General features: G+C 38.3%; 2 protein-coding genes across 2 annotated transcripts; one reads left to right on the forward strand and one right to left on the reverse strand.

The window, feature by feature from the left end:
• Positions 1-624: 624 nt before the first annotated feature.
• Positions 625-3,279, reverse strand: mrpl49 (mitochondrial ribosomal protein L49). The gene has a single exon (XM_057830718.1). The coding sequence runs from the start codon at positions 3,241-3,243 to the stop codon at positions 2,734-2,736; it is 510 nt and encodes a 169-aa protein (XP_057686701.1). The 5' UTR covers positions 3,244-3,279; the 3' UTR covers positions 625-2,733.
• Positions 2,791-18,648, forward strand: si:dkey-93l1.9 (uncharacterized protein LOC562339 homolog). The gene is made up of 5 exons (XM_057830717.1): positions 2,791-3,231; positions 7,852-7,996; positions 14,714-14,948; positions 15,212-15,347; positions 15,430-18,648. Exons 2-5 carry the CDS (start codon positions 7,934-7,936, stop codon positions 15,515-15,517), a joined length of 522 nt encoding a protein of 173 aa, XP_057686700.1. The 5' UTR covers positions 2,791-3,231; positions 7,852-7,933; the 3' UTR covers positions 15,518-18,648.
• Positions 18,649-22,668: the final 4,020 nt, after the last annotated feature.

The raw sequence follows: 22,668 nt of genomic DNA on the forward strand, positions 1-22,668 counted from the left end.
CTTTGGATGGATTACAAATTCAAAATAGTTCAGGGGCTTAATGGGCCATGAAACTGCTATGGCAGCATGTAGACGTATTGCTCTATCAAACACAAGTTATTTTGACTTAAAATACAGCAGTATATTTTAAAGAGGGGTGCAAGAGCAGGAACTGCTTTTTCAGCCTTGTCTGTGTTTTCCACCATATATAAAACAAATGGGTTGATTCACAAACAGCTTGTGTCCTGTGTTTACCTTTTGTGACCAAAGAGAAGAATTTGATGTCACCTGGATTTGCGCTAGAGGTGGGAACCTCTTGGTAACTCATGATACTATACAATACAAAGCTCACGATAACGATCTCACGATATGGCTATACGGTACAAAAATTATTGATATATTTGTCAGGAAATCATTCTACAAACCTAATAAACAGGGAAAAAAATCTACATCCTTCTGATGTAAGTTTATCTCTTATTAGACGTCCAATCCATTTGAACTGGGAGGGTGGCAGCAAGTGAACCCCTCCCACTTCTATGGCAGTAGGTGGCTGCGTTCCAATCACGGTTTGAGTTGCCCTTGCTCACTTGCCCTGAGCACTTGCTATGACGTCACAGTGTCACACTGAGGCCACTTGGAGGGCGGAGGGGGAGCGAAAGACGTAAATGGAACACAACTGCCCTCGTTCACTCACAGGCAAGAAATTCATGGAACAACCACTAGGTGTTGGAGTAGCGCTATACTGCCTATTTCAAATCAGTAGCGCCTCAAGAAATTCTTCATAGGGGTGGCCAAATGGGGCCACTTAAAACATTGGGGTGGCACACCCAAAAATAAAAGCCATAATTTCAGGTTTTTACTATGTTGTAGAATTAAACAGGCCAGTAGAAAATTGTCAGAAAGACTTCAAGACACACCTTCTGATAAACTTTTGTTGATGGTGTTATATTGTTTATTGTATACTATTATATTGTGTTAATGAACATAGTCCAGTCAGAATTTTGAGTTCCGCAGCTACTACAATCTGACATTATACTGGCGAGTGGGGTGACCAGTGGGGTAGCCAACAAATTTATTGGGGTGAGCCATGGCCAGGCCTCGCCACCCCCTGGTGGCACCATTATTCCACATCGCACAAAATATACTGCGACTCATGTCAATAAGCCGGAGAAGTATTCCGCGCTTGATGGCAATATGTTGGTACCTGGGAATTATCAGAATTATAAGTTTTGTATCAAATTTTATTTAGGCATTTCATTATTTATTCATTTATTTATTTGTCTATACCTTACAATCTGTAAACAGATTTGTTGTTCAAATACATTTAACCTATTTGAAGTTTAAGTTCAGTCCCTCCCAACACCATTTGATTGACAGACCTTTCTTTCGTTAAAAGCAAAAATAGAAGAGGCAAGCGAAATAGAAACATCAATGACAAAAAAATGTCAGTTTTTTCCTTTTCTTTACTGACAAAAGTGAGTCAATAAAAAAGTTTATTTTTATCTTTACTCATTTATTTATTTATTTTTTGGGCACTCCTGTGATTTCATACGTCCTGCCATAGCTGCCACGTAGTCTATTTTTTTTTTTATTCTTGGTTTGGTAGTTTGGTATCCCATTCAAACACCGTGCTGGCTCCTCCATTCATTTTCTTATTTGGTGGTAAATAGACAGCAGCCAACGGTATTTGAGCTTCATTATCACCACCGCATGGATATATTTTCTGTGTACCACTGCAATGCATTGTGGGATACAGGGAGCTCCGGAATGACCATCGTTTTTCCATTTGATCACTGAGCCACCTGAGGTTCCATCTCACCAAGTTCACTTTGCTGTTTTGGGAATTGGAACGGCCCTTAAGATGGCGGCGGGGATTCCCCCGGGGGGGCGGTGACTAAGGCAAATGAGCGAGGGGTCATTTAAACCGCGATTGAAACGCAGCCAGTGGCAGCCAATGCCAGGCAACAAGGTCATTTTAGGCCATTACCTGTTGACTTTTATTCACTTCCTGTTGATTTGGGGGCATTTCAGGGTCACTTCCTGTTAATTTTGGGGCATTTTATGGGTCACTTCCTGTTGATTTTGGGTTACAGAACAGGAAGTGACCTGTAAATGCCCCAAAAATCGTAAAGAGTGACTGTGAATGCTCTGGTTTCGAACGAACAAATGTTCATTCCCCATGACGTTCTTAATAGACAGTGTCGAGCGCCGTCAATGGAAGGCATAGATATAACTGAGACACTATTATGGTGGAAGATCTTGGTAGCAACTTGTTTTTTTTTTGTTTTTTTTAAACATTAACACATTTTTAAACCGGTATCTTGATTCTTGGCATTAGCAAATCGATAACCTTTTGGGATGCAAAGTATCACGATATATCACAATTTCGATATTTTGACACACCCCTAATTTGCGCGATCCATTTTAGCCAAAGCCATTTACAATACTGACAGCGGAACATATGGAAATTAAGGTGCACCGTTTGGTGTGTATTCATAATTGCACGTTTTGCTGGAGATCATCACTAAACGGGAAATGTTGAGTCAAAGGTTGTTGATACTCTGTGTCATGGATGCAAAGAAGAATATACAGAGCATGCATTTACAGGTATGCTTTATGAACATTTGAAAGCAATTATCTACAAGCAACACTGACAAAAGTCAACTAGTGTGCATTCCAAAGATATCAAACACGGTTGAATAAGTGTCACTCAAGTGTGTCTGACAGAACCATGCAGTCATTCTCCATGTTCCTTTAGAAGCCTTTACTGGTCAACCATTCCTTCAGCTCCTTATCAAAATAGCCTTTGACCCTCAGTGTCATCGTGACCTCGTTTACTTGCGTCGGTAATTCTCGGCCAGTCACTTTCTTCAGGTACTCTTTGACGTCTCGCTCCAAAGCCCAGATGTCGCCTTCCACCTTCCGGACCAACGTCATGTGACGGTTCCCGTGGGTCACGTCAGTGTACACTGGGATGTTGTGCATGCGGGAGCGGCGGATCATGTAAGGGAGAGCCGGCGGGGACTCTGCCGGGGGGGTCCAACCGGACGGGGTCGGCCCGAGGTGCTTGGGCGGAGAGGGCACCCGCGATGGCGGGATGAGACGCTCGACGAAGTGATATTCCTCCGTCGACTCTTGGAACGGCGCGTCTGTGGCATAGGAGCACCCGAGCCTTGCGGATGTAATAGGAGATCCCGGCGTCCTCCTGTGTAGACCGAAGGCTCCTCGCAACGACACCGTGCGAATTGCGAGGTAAGCCGCCATGTTTAACGGAAATAGGAGAAGAGCTCCAGGTTGGTTGCTTGTCTCGATTAACACTGCCCCCTGGTGAGCGGAGTATATTTTAAAATGAATCTTTGCTCAGATGCGACATTATTATTTCTACATCTTAACTGTTACTTATGTATTCAAGGAGACACCAACGCTATTTGATATGGTATGATTTCATTTTTAATTCAAGTAGGAAATACTTTAAATGACTGTCAATTGTTATATCCGGAAAACACTCGGGTGACTTGAAGTTCTGCTCTGAGACCCCCAGTTTGGCTAAATTTCAAAATTGTCCGATATGCATCTGTGAATCACAGGGGGTGGCCACGGCCACCCCTATAAATTGGTTGTCCACCCCACTGGCCACCCCGCTTGCCAGCAGGGCCGGCCCAGCCTATACGCAGACTATGCAGCTGCTTAGGGCCCCAGACCACTAGGGGGCCCAGATAGGGGGCAATCTGGCAATTGTTTAATTTATATTCTATTTTGTTTACTACAGTTTGCTTTATATGACTTTTGTGAGTTTCGATACTTGATTATAAGCTTTTAAAAAAAAGTTCTTCCTTCTTTCTTTTCTCTTTTAGAAAAAGGTTTGGCGTTATCTACTGTAAGTACTGACAATCATTTGGGGTGAGAATTTTGAAGAATGCAGTGCAACAAAATCTGATTAATATACAAAATATAGACATATAGGTTGGATTGCATGTATGGGCTTCACAGTGCACTGTGACGAAATGGTGGGCCAAAAATATGGGCCCCTTGGCATTATTTTGCTTAGGGCCCCCAAATGGCCTGGGCCGACCCTGCTTGCCAGTATATAGTTAGATTGTTGTAGCATCAGTTATGCATTTCATTCCGAATGAATGCATTTATTTTGTTTTGCTAAATGTAGTGTTGTCAAATTTATCGCGCTAACCGGCGGTAATTGATTTTTAAAAATTAATCACGTGAAAATATTTATCGCAACTAACGCATTCGCGGTACGACTCATTCACGTGTCGCCGTAAACAGCCTACAATGGTGCCGTTTGACTTATATACAGAGATAAGAGGCAGAGCGCAGTAGATACAAGCATTCATTGGGGCCGTGCTTTTAATTGGCAAAAGCTTTGTCATCTCTCCGACAACAGCTATAAATATTTTGGGAAGCAACGTGGAGAAGAATGACAGGAGTTGATCTTTTTTATTAACACCCTGTAGTGTACCCAACGCAGAGAAGATATAGCATTTGCAGCCACCACACACAGTCATGGATGCACCACCTCTCATCATGCATTTGGGCAGAACAGTTAAGTCGCTACAGTATCATTTACTGAAGGTTCAACAAATACACTAGATGGCAATATTTCGTCACAATATACAAACTCACATTTATCCTTTAAGAATGACAAGTCTTTCTATCCGTGGATCCCTTTCACAGAAAGAATGTTGATAATGTTAATGCCATCTTGTAGATTTATTGTTATAATAAACAAATACAGTACTTATGTACACTATGTTGAAAGTATATATCCGTCTTGTCTCATCTTTCCATTCCAACAATAATTTACAGAAAAATATGGCATATTTTAGAGATGGTTTGAATTGCGATTCATTGCGATTAATTAATTTTTAAGCTGTGATGAACTCGATTAAAAATTGTAATCGTTTGACAGCCCTAGTTAAATGTGCACCTTATGCAAAATATATACAAAACACAATAAAACAGAAAATCAAAATGTTGACTGGACAGTTATGGACTATGCACATTAAATCATTAGTAACATCAAATATTACACAATACACCAAAGTATATCAGTAGCCGTGTCCTTAAGTCTTTCTGATAGTTTACCCCTGACCTTTTTACTGCAGTAATATAATGAAAACCTGAAATTATGGCTTTTAGTTTTGGCCACCCCAAGATTTTAAGTGGCCCCATCTGGCCACCCCTATGAAAAATTTCTGGAGGCGCCACTGGCTGCGAGATTTTTTTCCAATGTGAAAATATGCCGTGACTCAGAAAAGGTTGAAAAACACTGCTCGAACCGAATACTCGAGGCGGCAAAATTTGATCCGAAGCTTTTTCTCATCTAATTACTCGAGTTAATCGATTAATTGTTGCAGCAATACACCTGTATGACCCTATAGAGCAGGAGTGCTCATTACATCGATCGCAACGCAAGTGTGGCTAGATCACGGCATCGAAAAACACACAAATAAAAGCATCCCTGTTGTAGAAGATGAGAAGTATAGAAAATAGGATGATGTCAAATGTGTCTTATTTGACATTGTTTGTACTAAGCAGTAAAGATGTCCCGATCGATCGAAGTATCGGAATCGGCAAAAAAATATCGGACATGCCTTTTTTAAATATATATATATTTTTTTAAATCAAATCGTTTTCTAATTGTATTTAACGTTATAGACAAAATGTCTTACACTCATCCACAGTCTTTAATTTCGTCTTAAAGTAGGGCTATCAAATTTATCGCATTAACGGCGGTTATTAATTTTTTTTAAATTAATCACGTTAAAACATTTAACTCAATTAACGCATGCGCTGCACGACCCACTCACGCATTGTCGCGTTCAATCTATAATGGCACCGTTTTACCTTTATATAGAGCTAAGCGGCAGCGTAAATTGTGTAGAGTGAATTTGGCAGTCGTTGGAGCCTTTTCTTAATTGGCTAAAGCCTTACAATCCCTTCCTCAACGATTAGAAAAACTGTGGGAAGCTATGTGGGGAAGAAAGGTAGTAGTTGATCTTTTCCTTAACACCCCGTGTTATTTCTCAACGCAGAGAAGATATATCAATTGGTGGCACTACGCACAGTCATGGTTGTACTTCCCATCATGCATTTTGGCAGAACAGTTAAATGGCTACAGTATCATTTACGGAAAGCTCAACAAATACACTAGATGGCAATATTTAGTCACGATATACAAAGTCATATTTATCCTTTAAGAATTACAAGTCTTTCTATCCGTGGATCCCCTTTCACAGAAAGAATGTTAATAATGTAAATGCCATCTTGAGGATTTATTGTCATAATAAACAAATACAGCACTTATGTACTGTATGTTGAATGTATACATACATCCGAGTTTTTTTCATTTTTTTTCTCAATGCATTGCCAAAATCTATATGATCGGCAAAAATTATCGGGAATGATTGGAATTGAATTGGGAGGGGGGAAAAAAGCAATCGGATCGGGAAATATCGGGATCGGCAGATACTCAAACTAAAACGATCGGGATCGGATTGGGAGCAAAAAAACATGATTGGAACAACCCTACTAAGCAGCTCAAGGCTTATAAAGCGTATAACAGGTAGAATCTACCAATATATTTGTTGCCTTGACTATTTATATCATATCAATATTTGGTCTAAATTACAAAGTACAGGGTGTTCCAAAATGGTTGACCTATTCTAAATGCCCATATCTCAGAAACTACTTGATGGATCTTAATGAAACTAAATACACTTAATGTGGAAGGTCATACGTTTTATTGGTTAAATTTACAAAGAAAAGTAGAAATATTTGTTGGTTCTACAACAGATTTTCATCAATGTTCAATATGAGTGCCGCCTGCAAAATGCCTTATCAAAATGCCTTTTCTTTTGAAGTGAACGGCTTTTCTTAACCTGAAAAGATAGAAATGCCAACAATTACACACAAAAACTTGAAACGTTTCTAGTTAGGGCTGTCAAAATTATCGCGTTAACGGGCGTTAATTATTTTTTTTAATTAATCACGTTAAAATATTTGACGCAATTAACGCAGATGCCCCACTCAGACAAATTTAAATGACGGTACAGTGAAACGCTCACTTGTTAATTGTGTTTTATGGAGTTTTGCCGCCCTCTGCTGGCGCTTGGGTGCGACTGATTTTATAGGCTTCAGCACCCATGAGCATTGTGTAAGTAATTATTGACATCAACAATGGCGGGCTACTAGTTTATTTTTTTGATTGAAAATTTGACAAATTTTATTAAAACGAAAACATTAAGAGGGGTTTTAATATAAAATTTCTATAAATTGTACTAACATTTTTCTTTTAAGAACTATAAGTCTTTCTATCCATGGATCGCTTTAACAGAATGTTAATAATGTTAATGCCATCTTGTTGATTTATTGTTATAATAAACAAATACAGTTCTTATGTACCGTATGTTGAATGTATATGTCCATCTTGTGTCTTATTTTTCCATTCCAACAATAATTTACAGATAAATATGGCATATTTATAGATGGTTTGAATTGCGATTAATTAATTTTTAAGCTGTAATTAACTCGATTAAAAATGTTAATCGTTTGACAGCCCTAGTTTCTACACAAGCTGTGAAAATTTGAGGTCATTCCAACGAAAATTGTCAAAATTATTTGCCTACGAAATGGGGTCAAACATTTTGGAAAACCCTGTAGGTAATAGAGACAAAATAATGGAAGGGGTTGGACTATTGGAGGATGGTCTGAAACATATTCTACAGTTATTTTACACAGTATACTTCCTTACTCAAGTGGGGATGTCCCAATAAGAGTAACTGGAGGAGTTTCCTGACTTGTTAATCCTGTCTGTCTCCTCAGCATTTTACTCACTTCCTCTCACTCTCGCTTCAGTCTCAAGTTGTTCTGAGCCCGACCGCCTCTTCTCACAGTAAAGGACAGCAAGAAGGATTGGGAAATTGACAGAAAACAATATATGGACCGAGAATATGCGGACAACGGCGAGGCCATCGCACTCAATAAACACAATGACATTGAGGTAAGAATGATTTTTTTACTGTGGATGGGTAGATACCGTAGATGTCACCGCGTATGACAGTTCAGTGAAGTTTTTTTTCCTCCACTGCTATGTGGCGATGAATGAGAGTGTTGTTAACTCAGACAGCTGTGGTGTAAGTGTCATATCTCACCTACCTGTGTGACGGGATTTGTAAACTCACAGTAAAATGTATCAGCCCTTTATGTGTGTCTCTGTGTAAATAAAGGTGAACAAAATTTAAGTTCCCCTTTTTTGGTTTTCTACATACTGCGGTAAATGTACCTCCCATTTTCACTCTAACTACTGTATTCAAAGAACCGAATACTGTACAGGACTTGAGGTCTGGTGAAACTGTAGGCATGAACACATTGTCCTGGAATAATTTTACTCTAGCCAGGTGATTCACAGCATCGCGTATGTGGGCCACTCCCTTTTGTAGCTACACACCTAAGCGCCTAGTAACAAAACAAAAAAGCATATCTCCGAGATGGGGGAGGAAAAAATCTGTACTGTACAAGTAATGTCTGGATGGGAAATTTACAAAACCTTTATGTGCTGTCCAAAGGCGAAGTTTGACTTTCGGGGCAGAGGGGGCACAACATGTCGATGAAAATGCAGAGTCAGCAATAAAATTAACTTACAAGAATATTTATAATAATAAGTTGACAATGAGCGTTTTTTGTTTTCCATCATTCTTGATGGGAATTCTAAATCAGGCTGCTTAGGCAATACTTTTCGCCAAGATCGTCATCCATTGAATTTGGTATGCCTGCTGGTGTCGTGCCAATGTAGTTACCCCAGTCATAAATTGTATCCCCTGGGCAGAGCCATATGGAGGTAGTTTTGTGTCTTTATTATTCAATCAAAAAAAATTTGCTTCAATTTAAAAAAGAAAGTTGCTTGAATTAAAATGTTTTCAACCAAAAAAAGTTGCTTCAATTAAAAAAAAAAGTGTTTGAATGCAAAAATAAATTTAAAACTCAAAAATGCATGTGAAAGCTATTTTTCTTTGATTAATTTCTTTTTTTTTTTTTTTTTCTTTTGATAGAAGTCAAGTTTTTTTTTTTATTGAAGCAACTTTTTGATTGAAGTTATGTTGATTTGTGTTTGGGTCACATTTTGGCTTGGACATTTTTCTTTATTATTCAATCAAAAAATAAGTTGCTTCAAAAAATATAGATTTTCAAAAAGAAAAATCACTTCAATCAAAAAAAGAAAAAAAATCAATCATAGAAAAAAGTTTTTGAATGCGAAAAAATATTTGAGATTGAAAAATTCGCATTTCAACACTTAATTTTTAATTGAAAAAGTTTTGATTAAAGCAATTCTTATTATGATTATATTATGATTAGGACATTTGTTGTGTCTAAATCATTCAATCCCCCCCAAAATTGCTTCAATCAAAAAATATTTTCAATCAAAGAAAAAAATCATTTTTAAAAATATTTTTTTCTTAAATTATATGCAAAGCAAATGACTAAGGTGCTTGAAAAATAATATCGACCCATTATAAAAATTTTTTTTTTTTCATTTCATTCATTTTTTTTTGCAGTTTTATTGCTGTACAACTTATACATATATATATATATATATATATATATATATATATATATATATATAATATATATATATATACATATATATATATAATATATATATATATATACCTGTATATGTATATAGGAAAGTCAATTACATGCAATTACACTTTTGTGCCACGGTGCCTGCCAGCCCCTTAAAATCCGCTAATGGTGCTGTCTTCATGTCATTTATGAACCCTTTCATGGACAGTGGTCACTACAGTGGACAGCTGTTCAAAAGTTGACCTTTGACCCTTCATAGGGCAAGTGGCAATTTTTGGTCATTTAAAAAAAATAAATATTAGCAATTGTTACTTTAATTATTAATCACTGTTGTATTTTTTAAAATAATGTTATTAAATTTATAAACTAATAAAATGTTTTTTTAAAAATTAATTCAAATTAATAAAAACCTAAATATACTCTGGTTATGGCCCCTGATTAGGTTCTTCTTGGCGAGATAGTGTAAAGCGCTTTGAGCGCCTTGAAAGGTGGAAAAGCGCTATATAAGTATAACACCATTTACCATTTAGGGATCCACGGATAGAAAGACTTGTTGTTTTTCAAAGATAAACGTTATTATGAGTTAAAATAATTTGATGTGGAAACCCCCTCTTGATGATTTCGTTTTTATGCAATTTTTAAAATTAGTTTAACTAGTAGGTCGCCATATGGTTACGCTGCCGGGCTTCCAGAGTATGACTCTAGTGACATAAACATGTCATCTACTCAACCCTTTCAATTTGAACCCGAGAGGAACATTAATGAGAATGACAGCATTGTCGGTATTTCACAAAAAGGGCAGCAAAAGCAAAATGAACAGGAAAGACTGGATGAGATGAGACGAGAGTAGGAAAAAAAAATACGGTGTTCTGCCAAAATGTGCTGCACCGGTGAAACGTTCTACAATAGGCGAATTAGACACCCAAAATACTACCATGCGCTTTCAGCTTGTTTTGTATAGATACGTACTAAAAATGCCTTAAGAAAATATTTAAACGTAGTAATATCCAATAACAGTGTGGCTCCAAAATGACATCACAGGGCACGGTTTCTCAAAGACGGGCACTTTATTCCCTTAGTCCACTGCCTTCAAATGCCTTCCAATGTCGTGAAAATTAAAGATGCACCAAATAAAGCTGAAATACTTAAACAAAAAAGGAGATGTGCTAAACAGAAAACAAGCTAACCTCGTGGCCGCCTGCCACTTTGGAGGTCCTGGGCGTGCAAAAGCGAACTAGTGTGCATACAAAGCTTTACAGAACAAAAGTACAATTAATAACAGTTTCAAAAAAACATTGCAACATACAATAATATAACAGAAAATACCTTGTGCAGCTAGCACCTGTTTATTTCTATGCAGCTGGCCAACTCTCCCTGCTGCTGCGAATGGCTTAATGAAAATCTTTCCCATGTGTGGACGAGAGCAGGTCTCGCTGCAACTCACACCCCGCAACTCTCGCGAGACTAGTGGTAACCAAAAACAATTACTATATAAAATATTTACAAACAAATAATTCTCAATATGAATTAAACAACTTTCAATAAATACTGTAATTAACTTTTAACCATTAAATTACTAAACCTCTATTTTAATACAAAAACCATTTTAATGACCGTTACAAAGAGTAGTTTAAATATGCTACGTGACTTATGTGGTCAACAGATCAATAATCTGCTATAAAGCTACTACAAGAAAACACAATGCTTAAAGAGCATACGACAGGAGAAAAAAAAGTCTTGAATAGCATTATTATGTGAATTAGAATCATATTTTGAGACGATTCGACTATATACAACAATTTAGCAAAGCGCAGATGACGAGAAATTAGTCTTTTAATCTGCCGGTTAGCCACGCCTACCATTATAGGGCTCAAGCGTCCCCAACAGGTGGATGACGTCAGCGGGAGACTGGGCTCATCGGTTTTACTATACAGCCCATTGAGGGGGAATTATTCAGAACGAGGAAAACACGACGAAGAGAGCCGCAAATTGTCATTGTTTCAGTCTCTCTACTCCAAAATGTTTACAGGATATTCTTTATATCCAAGTATATTTCACCAATAGCTAAATAAATGGCTTGAGAAGGACCAGTCAGCCTGTCGAGGGGGAACTATTCACAACGAGGAAAACGCGACGAAGAGATCTGCAAAATATCATTGTTTCTGTCTCTTTACTTCAATATTTTTACAGGATATTCTTTTCATCCAAGTATTTTCCCCAACTGCTAAATAAATGGCATGGTCATGACAAATAACAGTCTTGTGCTAAATGGAATATAAAATAATAAAAATGCACTTATTCAGGACGACATGGCAAAATTACTCCATAATGGTCAAAACTGTCGACTTCACCTTTACTGTCGCACCTCCCGAACGATATTTTATGACACCTAAATCGAACATATGTCATTTCCCTTCCCCGGCTTCGGAGAATGTAAACAAACCAAGAGGCGTGATAGCTAGCCGACATGCTACAATGAACCGAGTGATGTTTCAAAGTCTTCGAAGCAGAAAATCACACATAACTAGCCCGGATTATTTGACATGACGACTGGGTTGTCGATTGTCCTCGCGGATCGGCAAACCGCCCGGCGGAGAGCAATTTACAGCTTGTTCTCCGGAGGAGGGTGGCTGCAGTTGTTGTGCAGCTAACGTGCATGAGGAGAGCTTTTTACATGCCTATCAATGATCAAACGTAAGTAGTCCTTTATTTAAAGAAAGTTTGTAGTGTTTACTTTGTAATCGCTGTATTCGTATTTGACATAATACAAAACAAGATGTTTACTAACTTCCTCGTAAGTCCAATGGTCCCACAGTAGTAGGGCTTGTTTTAGCCAATATCCACGGTGAATGGGAACCTTTTCAAACTCTAAAAAGTCGCACACGCCTCTCCCTCATACAGCAAGATTTTTCTGCAGCCGTTTGGTTGGCGTGATGAGAAAAATAAACGTATTAATCTGAAAAATCAGCTGAATCCTTAGTCCTCATACACAACAGTACGGCTGTATAGTGAACTGGACGCCTTCATCCGTACATGTCACAGCGCCCTCCTCCTCAATGGAAGTCACTCCTTTTCATGGCGCGGGATTCAAAAAACTAAATAAATATATCGATCGCTTCCACACACATCCAAGCGGTCCATATCATTCAGTAGCGTAAAATACCGCGTGTATTATGAAATAAACATGCTTTTTCGTGTCACATGCACTTTAAAGGTATGAGAGGGAAACACATGCAAAAAGTATTTTGAGGCAATGAAAAGGTAATAAAAGACTCAATAAACACAACACAAATAGTAAGTACTCACCGCTTTTAACCGATGAGCACATGTGCTGGATGTCTCACCGCGTAGAAGGAATTGAGGTAACACCGGTAGTATTCGTCAAGTGATAGTCACAATCTTCGTCATCACCCCAAGCGTCCATAAAACATGGCGCCCTCCATAGGTCAAAACATGTACTAAATATCATAGATTTTTAAATGAGCGGTAATATTTTATATGTTTCTAATAACATATTTTAGTAAAACAGAACAATTGGGGCTCATTAGAGTCTTTAAGTCCGAGGTTCCCTTTAAAATGCATAGTGTTTAAATAATAAGTTGCCATTGACAATGATAGATGTCCAATTCATTTAAACTGGAAGGAGTTGCTGTGAATACTCATCTTTCAGCACCATTGACGGTGCTAGACGTCCAATTTAGCACCGTCAATGACAGCCAATGAGTTAAATGAGTGCAATGTAAGGGTTTAATTATAATTCGTGCATGAAAGTTAATATTACTAGAGATGAACTGAACTAACATTTAGGGGTGCACGATATCCATTTTTTGGAACCTATACCGATATCGATAACTTCCTGCTCCTCAAAGCCGATACCGATATCGATAACCGATGATAAATACATAATTTTTTTTTAATGTATATTCACCCGAGTTTTTGAACACCTGGAGGTTTAAAAAAATAATATTGGTGGATTCAACATAGATTTGTCTTTGATCTCACCAGAATTTTCATAATGACATGGACATTATTATAATGAACAAAACAAAGACAAGAACAGTCTTGACTTCAAATAAAGTGCCAATATTTATTTTTTCAAATAAATATAATTTGAGTCAATCACAATCAATTAGTCAATATAATTGAAGATGTGTGTCCTGAACAATGAGCACTGAACTAAAACATAAACCCAACAGGTATTGTGCTTTGTCATCAGATAAAAATATTTGGTGCTACAGGAGACTGTTGTGGTTTTGGTCCATGAAACAACTTTCTTAACCTGGGAGACAGGTTAGGACAGCAAGCCTATCAATAACCAAAAAGCCTCTCAATAACTTACTTATAACTAACACTGTAAACATTATATAGTAAGGTTTATCACTCATTCCTCATAACAAAAATATGGTAGAACAAAAAGGATTAATGGCTTGCCTTATAATAATCAATATAAACAGCAGTGAGTGAACCCGTATTCAATAAAGTATGAGGTTTATTCTCCGCATAGTATAAAATCTAACCAAGCATGCTGACAGAACTAACATTAAAACGACAACTATTATATGTACAGTGGGGAGAGCAAGTATTTGATACACTGCCAATGGGTTTTCCCATTGGCAGTGTATCAAATATTTGTTCTCCCCACTGTATGTATAGCACAGTACACTAACTTGAGCCACTAGCCTTAAGCAGTGGCTGGCTTCTATAACACAACAACTTACGAAGTTCTGTACATATGACCCTTCACCACCGAAGTAAACATATATTGCACATCCATATGTTATAGTAAACATAAATACTTACAAACATATATTTCCGAGGCGGAAACGTAGGTAACAGAAAGCATTCACGATTGTCGATGCTAACGCTAGACACAGCACAGTGTAAAGTGAATGAGTTTGTGGGCCAAATTATAGATGCAGCGAATTATTCTGACCGGCAGGTGGCAGCAATGCCCCGCAAATGGTCAACTGATTTCCCAGCCAGCGAGCACAGTTCATACTGTATTATCGGTCCTATTATGTTATTGGATTTATTGGGATGACGTCATAATTCGTATTATCAGACCGATAATTATCGGACCAATAATTATCGTGCACCAGTACTAACATTATTGGGTTTGTGGTGTGCCCCGCAGGCGACGGTATCCCCTTCAGGCAAAGAGCATCGGCCCATTAATATGAATCACTACGCCACTAAGAAGAGTGCTGCTCAGAGCATGCTAGATGTGGCCTTATTGATGGCCAACTCGTCCCAATTAAAGACAGTTCTCTACGTTGGGCCTCAGTACAGATTCTACATCCCTCTTGTTGTCTTATTGTCTTTGTCCATCACGCTGCAAGTCATCGTTGGCCTATTGCTTGTCTTTATAGGTAAGTAACTGAGAGACCATCTCTAGTTTTTTTTTTTTAACCATGATTCAAATTTCAAATGAAAAGATTAGCTGTTTAAAACCTGTCAAAACAGTTAAAAGTTGGACTTTTTCACACTTGTTTTTAAATGTAAATAACTCCATATGTTATAGTTAGCGCCTACCTTTTCTACTCAGATTCCTGTCAAGCAGTTTTTGGCCTGTTAACATTCACACAAAGTCCTCTTTATGTCTGTCTTTTATTTTGCTTGACTGTACCAACAGTGAAGTACGACTTGAATGATGTGCGCAAACACGCCAAGTTGAACAGAATGAACAATGTGGCAACTGTCTTGGTCTTCTTCACGGTGCTCATCAACATTTTCATAACAGCTCTGGGCTTCGAAGGACACGCTCTCAGGTACAGACCACAAAATAAAATACACAAGGTTGCGCAGTCACATTTCTCGCTTAATTAATGAGATCCCCGTCTTTCTTCCCAGACAATCGCAACATGGCATGATGTTAGAAGCACCACCACAGATGTCGCCTCAGCATTCTGAGCTCAACATGACGACTGCCTTGCATTGACAACAATAAACGTCCAATTTGCCACTAGGCACTAGACGTCAAATCCATTCTGAATGGTTTGCTAGCCTCTCCCAGTCAAACTGATTGGACGTCTAATGCCGTCAATCGCAGCCAATAGGTTAATACAGTGATCCCTCGCTACTTCGCACTTCAAACTTCGCGCCCTCAGTCCATCGCGGATTTTTTTCCAATTAAAAAATAAATAAATACAGATGAGCTGTCCCGAGCCGATCGCGTAGTCTCCCTCTCCCTCCCTCCCTCTCCCTGCTCTTTGTTGGACAGGCAGTGCACTGGAGTAGCTTATTAAAGTTAACGATGATTGACAGACGGTTAAGGTTTGATCTTAACAGAGACTCGAACTTCAAAGTGACGCATGCGTCAATCATCATTTAACTCGGCTCTAGAGTCACATGCGGCTCTTTAGCGCTGCCCTAGTTGCTCCCTGGAGCTTTTTCAAAAATGTTTGAAAATGGAAAAAGATGGAGGAGGCAAATATATTTTTAATTTTAATATGGTTTCTGTAGGAGGACAAACATTAACTCATTCACTCCCAGCCATTCTCACCGGAGCATGGCCCTTCGCTCCCGGCCGTTTTACTGGATTTTGACTGAGTTTGCAAGGCCCACAGAAAATTTTGTTTTATTGCTATATAAACATGGAACCCACCAAAAGAAAGATTAGACTCTCTTCTTTTAGCAGAAAAAAAGTAAGTTCATATCTTTTTCCATTCTTTAGAAATCAGCATTAGAAAATTGCTTAGTTTGAGCAACTTTCCAATTTCTGATGAAAAAAAACGGAGAAAATGTGCTTTTTGTAAACGCATACATTTCAAACATAACTTTGACTTTAACACAGCTATTTTTTGCTTTAGTTACATCCCAAACATCTGAATAATGTTTTACTTTTACAAAATAACATAAACAACCGGACAAATAGAGCTTTTGATAGCAAAGTAACAATTTATTTACACATAACTAACTGATAGATGACGCTTGGTGGCTGCGACAGCGAGTTAAACTTTTCCCTCATCGCCGCCTGACTCGTAAACATGGATTTTTTTTTTAGTCTTTCTTTTGTGGTGACCACTGCCTAGTTCGCCTGGGGAACTTGTGTTCCTGGGGGGGAACTGGTTTGGCCGTGCGGGTTTCCGTGCGGGACACTGGAGGGCGCGGGCTCTCCTCGGCGAGCAGCACTGACTCAACTACGCTGTACTGGTTGAATCGGGTTGGGGGTCTTACCAAATGTGCTACTGCCCTCCAGTGGCCAGTTTTATTGCTTTAAAATGGGTTTTGAGCTTTGTGCATTCTATCTTAGATACATGGGAACCTATAGATGCCGACTGTCAAAAAAAAAACAACAACAACAATGCAAAAGATGTATAAATACGTTTTTGGGACACTAAAGCAATTAAAAATAGAACGTATTTATACGTTTTTTTGGAGAAAATGAGTTAATATTGTAATGAAGTTAAACTTGAGGCGGCATCGTGCACCAGCATGGTCACATGGTGCGTCAATCTCTATAGGATGCACTGCAGATAAAATAAACATTTCATATTATATTATCATATATACATTATATATCATATTTTCCACACTATATGGTGCACCTTCAATGAATGGCCTATTTTAAAACCGTTTTGAGCAAAAGGGAATCTCATATTATTAACCAATACTGATCCATACATAAAGAAATCAGATTATAAGGCGCACTGTCGGCTTTTGAGAAAATTAAAGGCTTTCAGGTGCGCCTTATAGTGTGGAAAATACGTTAATCATGAAGGCTAATTATGTATTTGTAGCCAACTTTTCGCTTTCGTTTTGATAGTAGGCTAATATAGCTATTATAAGTACAAACAGTATGTGTTGCCTTCATTATAAGGCTTATAAAAGGCTTTCAATTTTTAGTGGCTCCATTTTTTGTTGTTTTTTTGCTCCAGTATGACTCTCAACATTTTGAGTAGCCGACCCCTGGTTTAACTTGTTAAACAGTTGCTGTGGCAACTCATTGTGTGTAAGTGAGCAGCTTGAGCGGATTTGAGTGGACTCACCCAATGAAGCATTTAATAAAGCCAAGCATTTTTGTACTTTATTCTTGTTTAAAAATAATTCGGTGGGACAGTAACATGTTTAAAATGTATGGTTATTACATTTAAAGTACTTAAAAACCATTTATTAAATTATATATTGAAGGAGATAGAGCATAAATAGAGATAGGAGTTTGCATTATTCTAACACACTTAATATAATCAATCAGGGAATAGTATCATTTCTCATATTTACTGTTTGACTGTTTGTATTACTCTAACACACCCAATATAAAATAAATAGCACTTATACCATAGTTTAAGGGAAAAAAAGCAGAATATAGGGCATAAAAGATACACAACGCCTTTTTATCACGGAAGCCCAACATGTGCGGCAAGAGCAAGATTGACGCTGACGAGCCCACGTCAGCACCACCACCTCTCGCAATCAGTTCTCCCAGACAGTCCAGAACAAATGGCGGGATGCCCTGTCCTAATACAAGGAACACCGGAGAACACCCGATATCCAATGGATAACACGTCTGATAAGACTCCAAGAACCCCTTTGACGCTGAGGAGGCAAAATCCACAACTCTCGTTGCCCTGAATAGAGTAACTCCCGGATCCTCCTGTCCAATCCACAAACAGACAATAATCCCAAACACACCCTTCTTCCTGCCCACGGTCCGCCCCGCAAGAGCCTTCAAAAGACTGAATGTTTAACTAAGCGTTGTCATTTTTCTCGGGAATCTTTTGTTGACGTGTGATAGCGTGACCTTGACACCCCGCCTTTGTTTCTGTTTCACCTTGCCGTTTTGATCGCTGTTGACCTGAATACATTGTCAACTTGTTTTCGGTGAGCCTTCTTTAAACCTTTCAAAATGGGGTCAGTACAAAGGGTTAAGACTAAGGTGAAAGCGCAGAGTTTTGCCTTCTGGCCGGATTGTCGGGATCTCGCCGGCCCGGGTCGTTGGAGCTGCGCCAGCGCAGGTCCGCAGTTTGGCTGGCGCGATTCCGGCAGTCTGGCTAGAAGGTCAGGTTCCTTCAATCTACAGTGCCTTGCAAAAGTATTCGGCCCCCTTGAACCTTGCAACCTTTCGCCACATTTCAGGCTTCAAACATAAAGATATAAAAATTTTGATTTTTTGTCAAGAATCAACAACAAGTGGGACACAATCGTGAAGTGGAACAAAATTTATTGGATAATTTAAACTTTTTTAACAAATAAAAAACTGAAAAGTGGGGCGTGCAATATTATTCGGCCCCCTTGCGTTAATACTTTGTAGCGCCACCTTTTGCTCCAATTACAGCTGCAAGTCGCTTGGGGTATGTTTCTATCAGTTTTGCACATCGAGAGACTGACATTCTTGCCCATTCTTCCTTGCAAAACAGCTCGAGCTCATTGAGGTTAGACGGAGAGTGTTTGTGAACAGCAGTCTTCAGCTCTTTCCACAGATTCTCGATTGGATTTAGGTCGGGACTTTGACTTGGCCATTCTAACACCTGGATACGTTTATTTTTGAACCATTCCATTGTAGATTTGGCTTTATGTTTTGGATCATTGTCCTGTTGAAAGATAAATCTCCGTCCCAGTCTCAGGTCTTGTGCAGATACCAACAGGTTTTCTTCCAGAATGTTCCTGTATTTGGCTGCATCCATCTTCACGTCAATTTTAACCATCTTCCCTGTCCCTGCTGAAGAAAAGCAGGCCCAAACCATGATGCTGCCACCACCATGTTTGACAATGGGGATGGTGTGTTCAGGGTGATGAGCTGTGTTGCTTTTACGCCAAACATATCGTTTTGCATTGTGGCCAAAAAGTTCAATTTTGGTTTCATCTGACCAGAGCACCTTCTTCCACATGTTTGGTGTGTCTCCCAGGTGGCTTGTGGCAAACTTTAAACGAGACTTTTTATGGATATCTTTGAGAAATGGCTTTCTTCTTGCCACTCTTCCATAAAGGCCAGATTTGTGCAGTGTACGACTGATTGTTGTCCTATGGACAGACTCTCCCACCTCAGCTGTAGATCTCTGCAGTTCATCCAGAGTGATCATGGGCCTCTTGGCTGCATCTCTGATCAGTTTTATCCTTGTTTGAGAAGAAAGTTTGGAAGGACGGCCGGGTCTTGGTAGTCTTGCAGTGGATTGATGCTCCTTCCATTTCAATATGATGGCTTGCACAGTGCTCCTTGAGCTGTTTAAAGCTTGGGAAATCTTTTTGTATCCAAATCCGGCTTTAAACTTCTCCACAACAGTATCTCGGACCTGCCTGGTGTGTTCCTTGGTTTTCATAATGCTCTCTGCACTTTAAACGGAACCCTGAGACTATCACAGAGCAGGTGCATTTATATGGAGACTTGATTACACACAGGTGGATTCTATTTATCATCATCGGTCATTTAGGACAACATTGGATCATTCAGAGATCCTCACTGAACTTCTGGAGTGAGTTTGCTGCACTGAAAGTAAAGGGGCCGAATAATATTGCACGCCCCACTTTTCAGTTTTTTATTTGTTAAAAAAGTTTAAATCATCCAATAAATGTTGTTTCACTTCACGATTGTGTCCCACTTGTTGTTGATTCTTGACAAAAAAATTAAATTTCATATCTTTATGTTTGAAGCCTGAAATGTGGCGAAAGGTTGCAAGATTCAAGGGGGCCGAATACTTTTGCAAGGCACTGTATATACATAAAGGTTTGTTTTAATTATACTTTGGGAAAAAAGTGAAAAAACATGTCTTATGTGTATGTCTTTCCAATGCTAAATTTGAATAAATACATTAAACACACAATGGGTGGGGTTACTTCGCAGTTTTTCACTTATCGCGGCGGGTTCTGGTCCCCATTAACCGCGATAAACGAGGGATCACTATTTCTTTATCAAATGCAAAGTTTGCACGTTGTATGTCAGTTTTTCACTATGTACATACTGTAAAGCTCTTTTTAAATGTTGCATAATTGATAATTTTGTATTAAATACTGTACTGCTAAGATTGTGTTTCATTGTTTCATTAGTGTTGTTAAAAAAGCAACACAACTGTAGGATACTGTCCTCAGACCTCTGCATCGAGAAAGAACTTGTTTTAAATCAAATAAGATGATTGATGAGAAGGTCATTATACAAGAGAAAATGTCATGTTTTCTTTTCTTTTTTTTTTAACATCCTGTGGTTGATAATGGACACCCTTGTCCACCAACGTTGCTAGATTTCTATGGGGTTATGTTGGTGCCACTATTCCGAGCGAGCAAAATAGGACACCTGCTGGTACCTGCATGGAGTGTACATAGAAGTTTGACTAGACAATAAAAGGACTTCTGTACCAGAGATGATGGAGATTTATGTGTCCATCAAGGGCGTAGGTTTGGTCTCAACATTGGTAGGGAATAACAGCATAACCTGCATGTACACTTTTTGCTGGTGCCGGGACATTAATAAGACCAAACAGATTGGGTGAACGGGTCAGGGCTACATTTCCCACAAATATGAACCTAATTAATTGATAGGCTACATAATCAATGCAAAATAAATCTGTACTAACTTTCATGTGTATTGGTTCAGGTGATACACTGTTCGATTAAAACTTTTTTCAAATAGCCTACTACTAAAGAAACATTTTGAAAATTTCCAAAATAAATTGATTTTTAAATTGAAATTTCAATATTTGAACATACGTAAATTAAATTAGCATAAACAATAAATTAGGGCTGCAGCTATCGATTATTTTAGTAGTCGATTAATCGATGAACCAGTAGTTCGAATAATCGAGTAATCGGATAAGGAACATGAAAAATTAAATCACCTGAGCCTCCAGCGGTATTAAAAAATGAATAAATGAGGATCTATGTACAACAAAAGAGCAATTGGCTAACTTACATAGCAAAGGTCCGCGAGTTGAAATGCCATAATATGCTAACTTTTTTACAATCCTCTTAACAAATGGTTCAGACACATATTCCCACTAAAATAGGCTAAAAATACCTGTAAACTAAATAACAAATGCATTTTAAAAAAAACAAAAAACATTCGCTAAAACAACAACTTAGCTTATATTGGTCTTAACAGGGAGCACCTGGATTCAGCCATGTGAAATGAGGCAGACTAGAAGCCAATCAATAAAACTAAATGCAAACTCTTTCAAAACAAACCATTACAACGCCATTTAAACGAATACTCAAAGCAGCAAAATTTAATTCGAATCATTTTTTCTAATCGAATACTCGAGTTAATCGATTAATCGTTGCTGCACTACAATAAATACAATCTTGTTAACCAGAACGCTCAGAAATGCAGTTCCGATATAAGATTCAGGGCCAGAACGCAGTTCCGGTATAAGATTCAGGGCCGGAACGCTGTTCCGGTACACAGTGCTTTGTTTCCGAAAATGTGACAGCAACTGTGAAAATGCTATGTAAAAAAAAAAAAGTTAAGCTGCCACACATGCATTTTAGCATCAAGAAGAAAACAATCTACAAACATCAGATTTACTTATACAAGTGTAAACAACAAGCATAATAAAGTGCTTGTGTAGCGTAATCCGTTTCCACCAATATTTATTCTTGATCTTATTCCACGGACGGCATGGAGGTTTCTCCCCAGCTGCTGCAGTTATCTGAGTCTGACGATGATGAGTTACGTCAATGTGCGAATTCACGCAGCAAAGAAAAACGCCTGGATTCATTTATCCGTTCAATTGGCTGACATACTGACATGTGATCAGCAGAGATGGTTAGCTCTGATTGGTTCAAATGTGCATGTTTTCTGGAACAGCAAAAAAAAAAAAAAAAAAAAGCTTGTTGAATTGATGCGACAAAAAAAGGGCAATGCAACATAAAATGGATCAAATCTTTAAGGGCGACGAAAGAGTTGAGGAGGCTTATTTCTCATATTTAGTTTTATTTGCGCTGATGGGGAGGTTCAGAACATCTTAGCTGTCAACGTGCACTTTGGACTTATATTTGTTCATTTATGTTAGGCTACTTATTCATTTCCTTATGATTTAAAAAAGTCAATGTTTGCGCGATCTTCAAAATATATTCCATTTCACTCTACATAATATAAGTCATTTGTACTTATTTTTCTGAATGTATGTTACTTATATCTTTATTATTTAAAAAAAAAAAAGT

The sequence above is a fragment of the Corythoichthys intestinalis genome, chromosome 2 (genome assembly GCF_030265065.1).
Source record: "Corythoichthys intestinalis isolate RoL2023-P3 chromosome 2, ASM3026506v1, whole genome shotgun sequence".
NCBI lineage: Eukaryota > Metazoa > Chordata > Actinopteri > Syngnathiformes > Syngnathidae > Corythoichthys > Corythoichthys intestinalis.

Bases quoted from the DNA above. Each gene is read 5' to 3' on its own strand.
- mrpl49 (XM_057830718.1), bottom strand. From the start codon at position 3,243: ATGGCGGCTTACCTCGCAATTCGCACGGTGTCGTTGCGAGGAGCCTTC.
- si:dkey-93l1.9 (XM_057830717.1), top strand. From the start codon at position 7,934: ATGGACCGAGAATATGCGGACAACGGCGAGGCCATCGCACTCAATAAA. The intron at 14,949-15,211 runs GTAAGTAACTGA...CTGTACCAACAG, and splicing joins CCTATTGCTTGTCTTTATAG to TGAAGTACGACTTGAATGAT. The intron at 15,348-15,429 runs GTACAGACCACA...CTTTCTTCCCAG, and splicing joins TTCGAAGGACACGCTCTCAG to ACAATCGCAACATGGCATGA.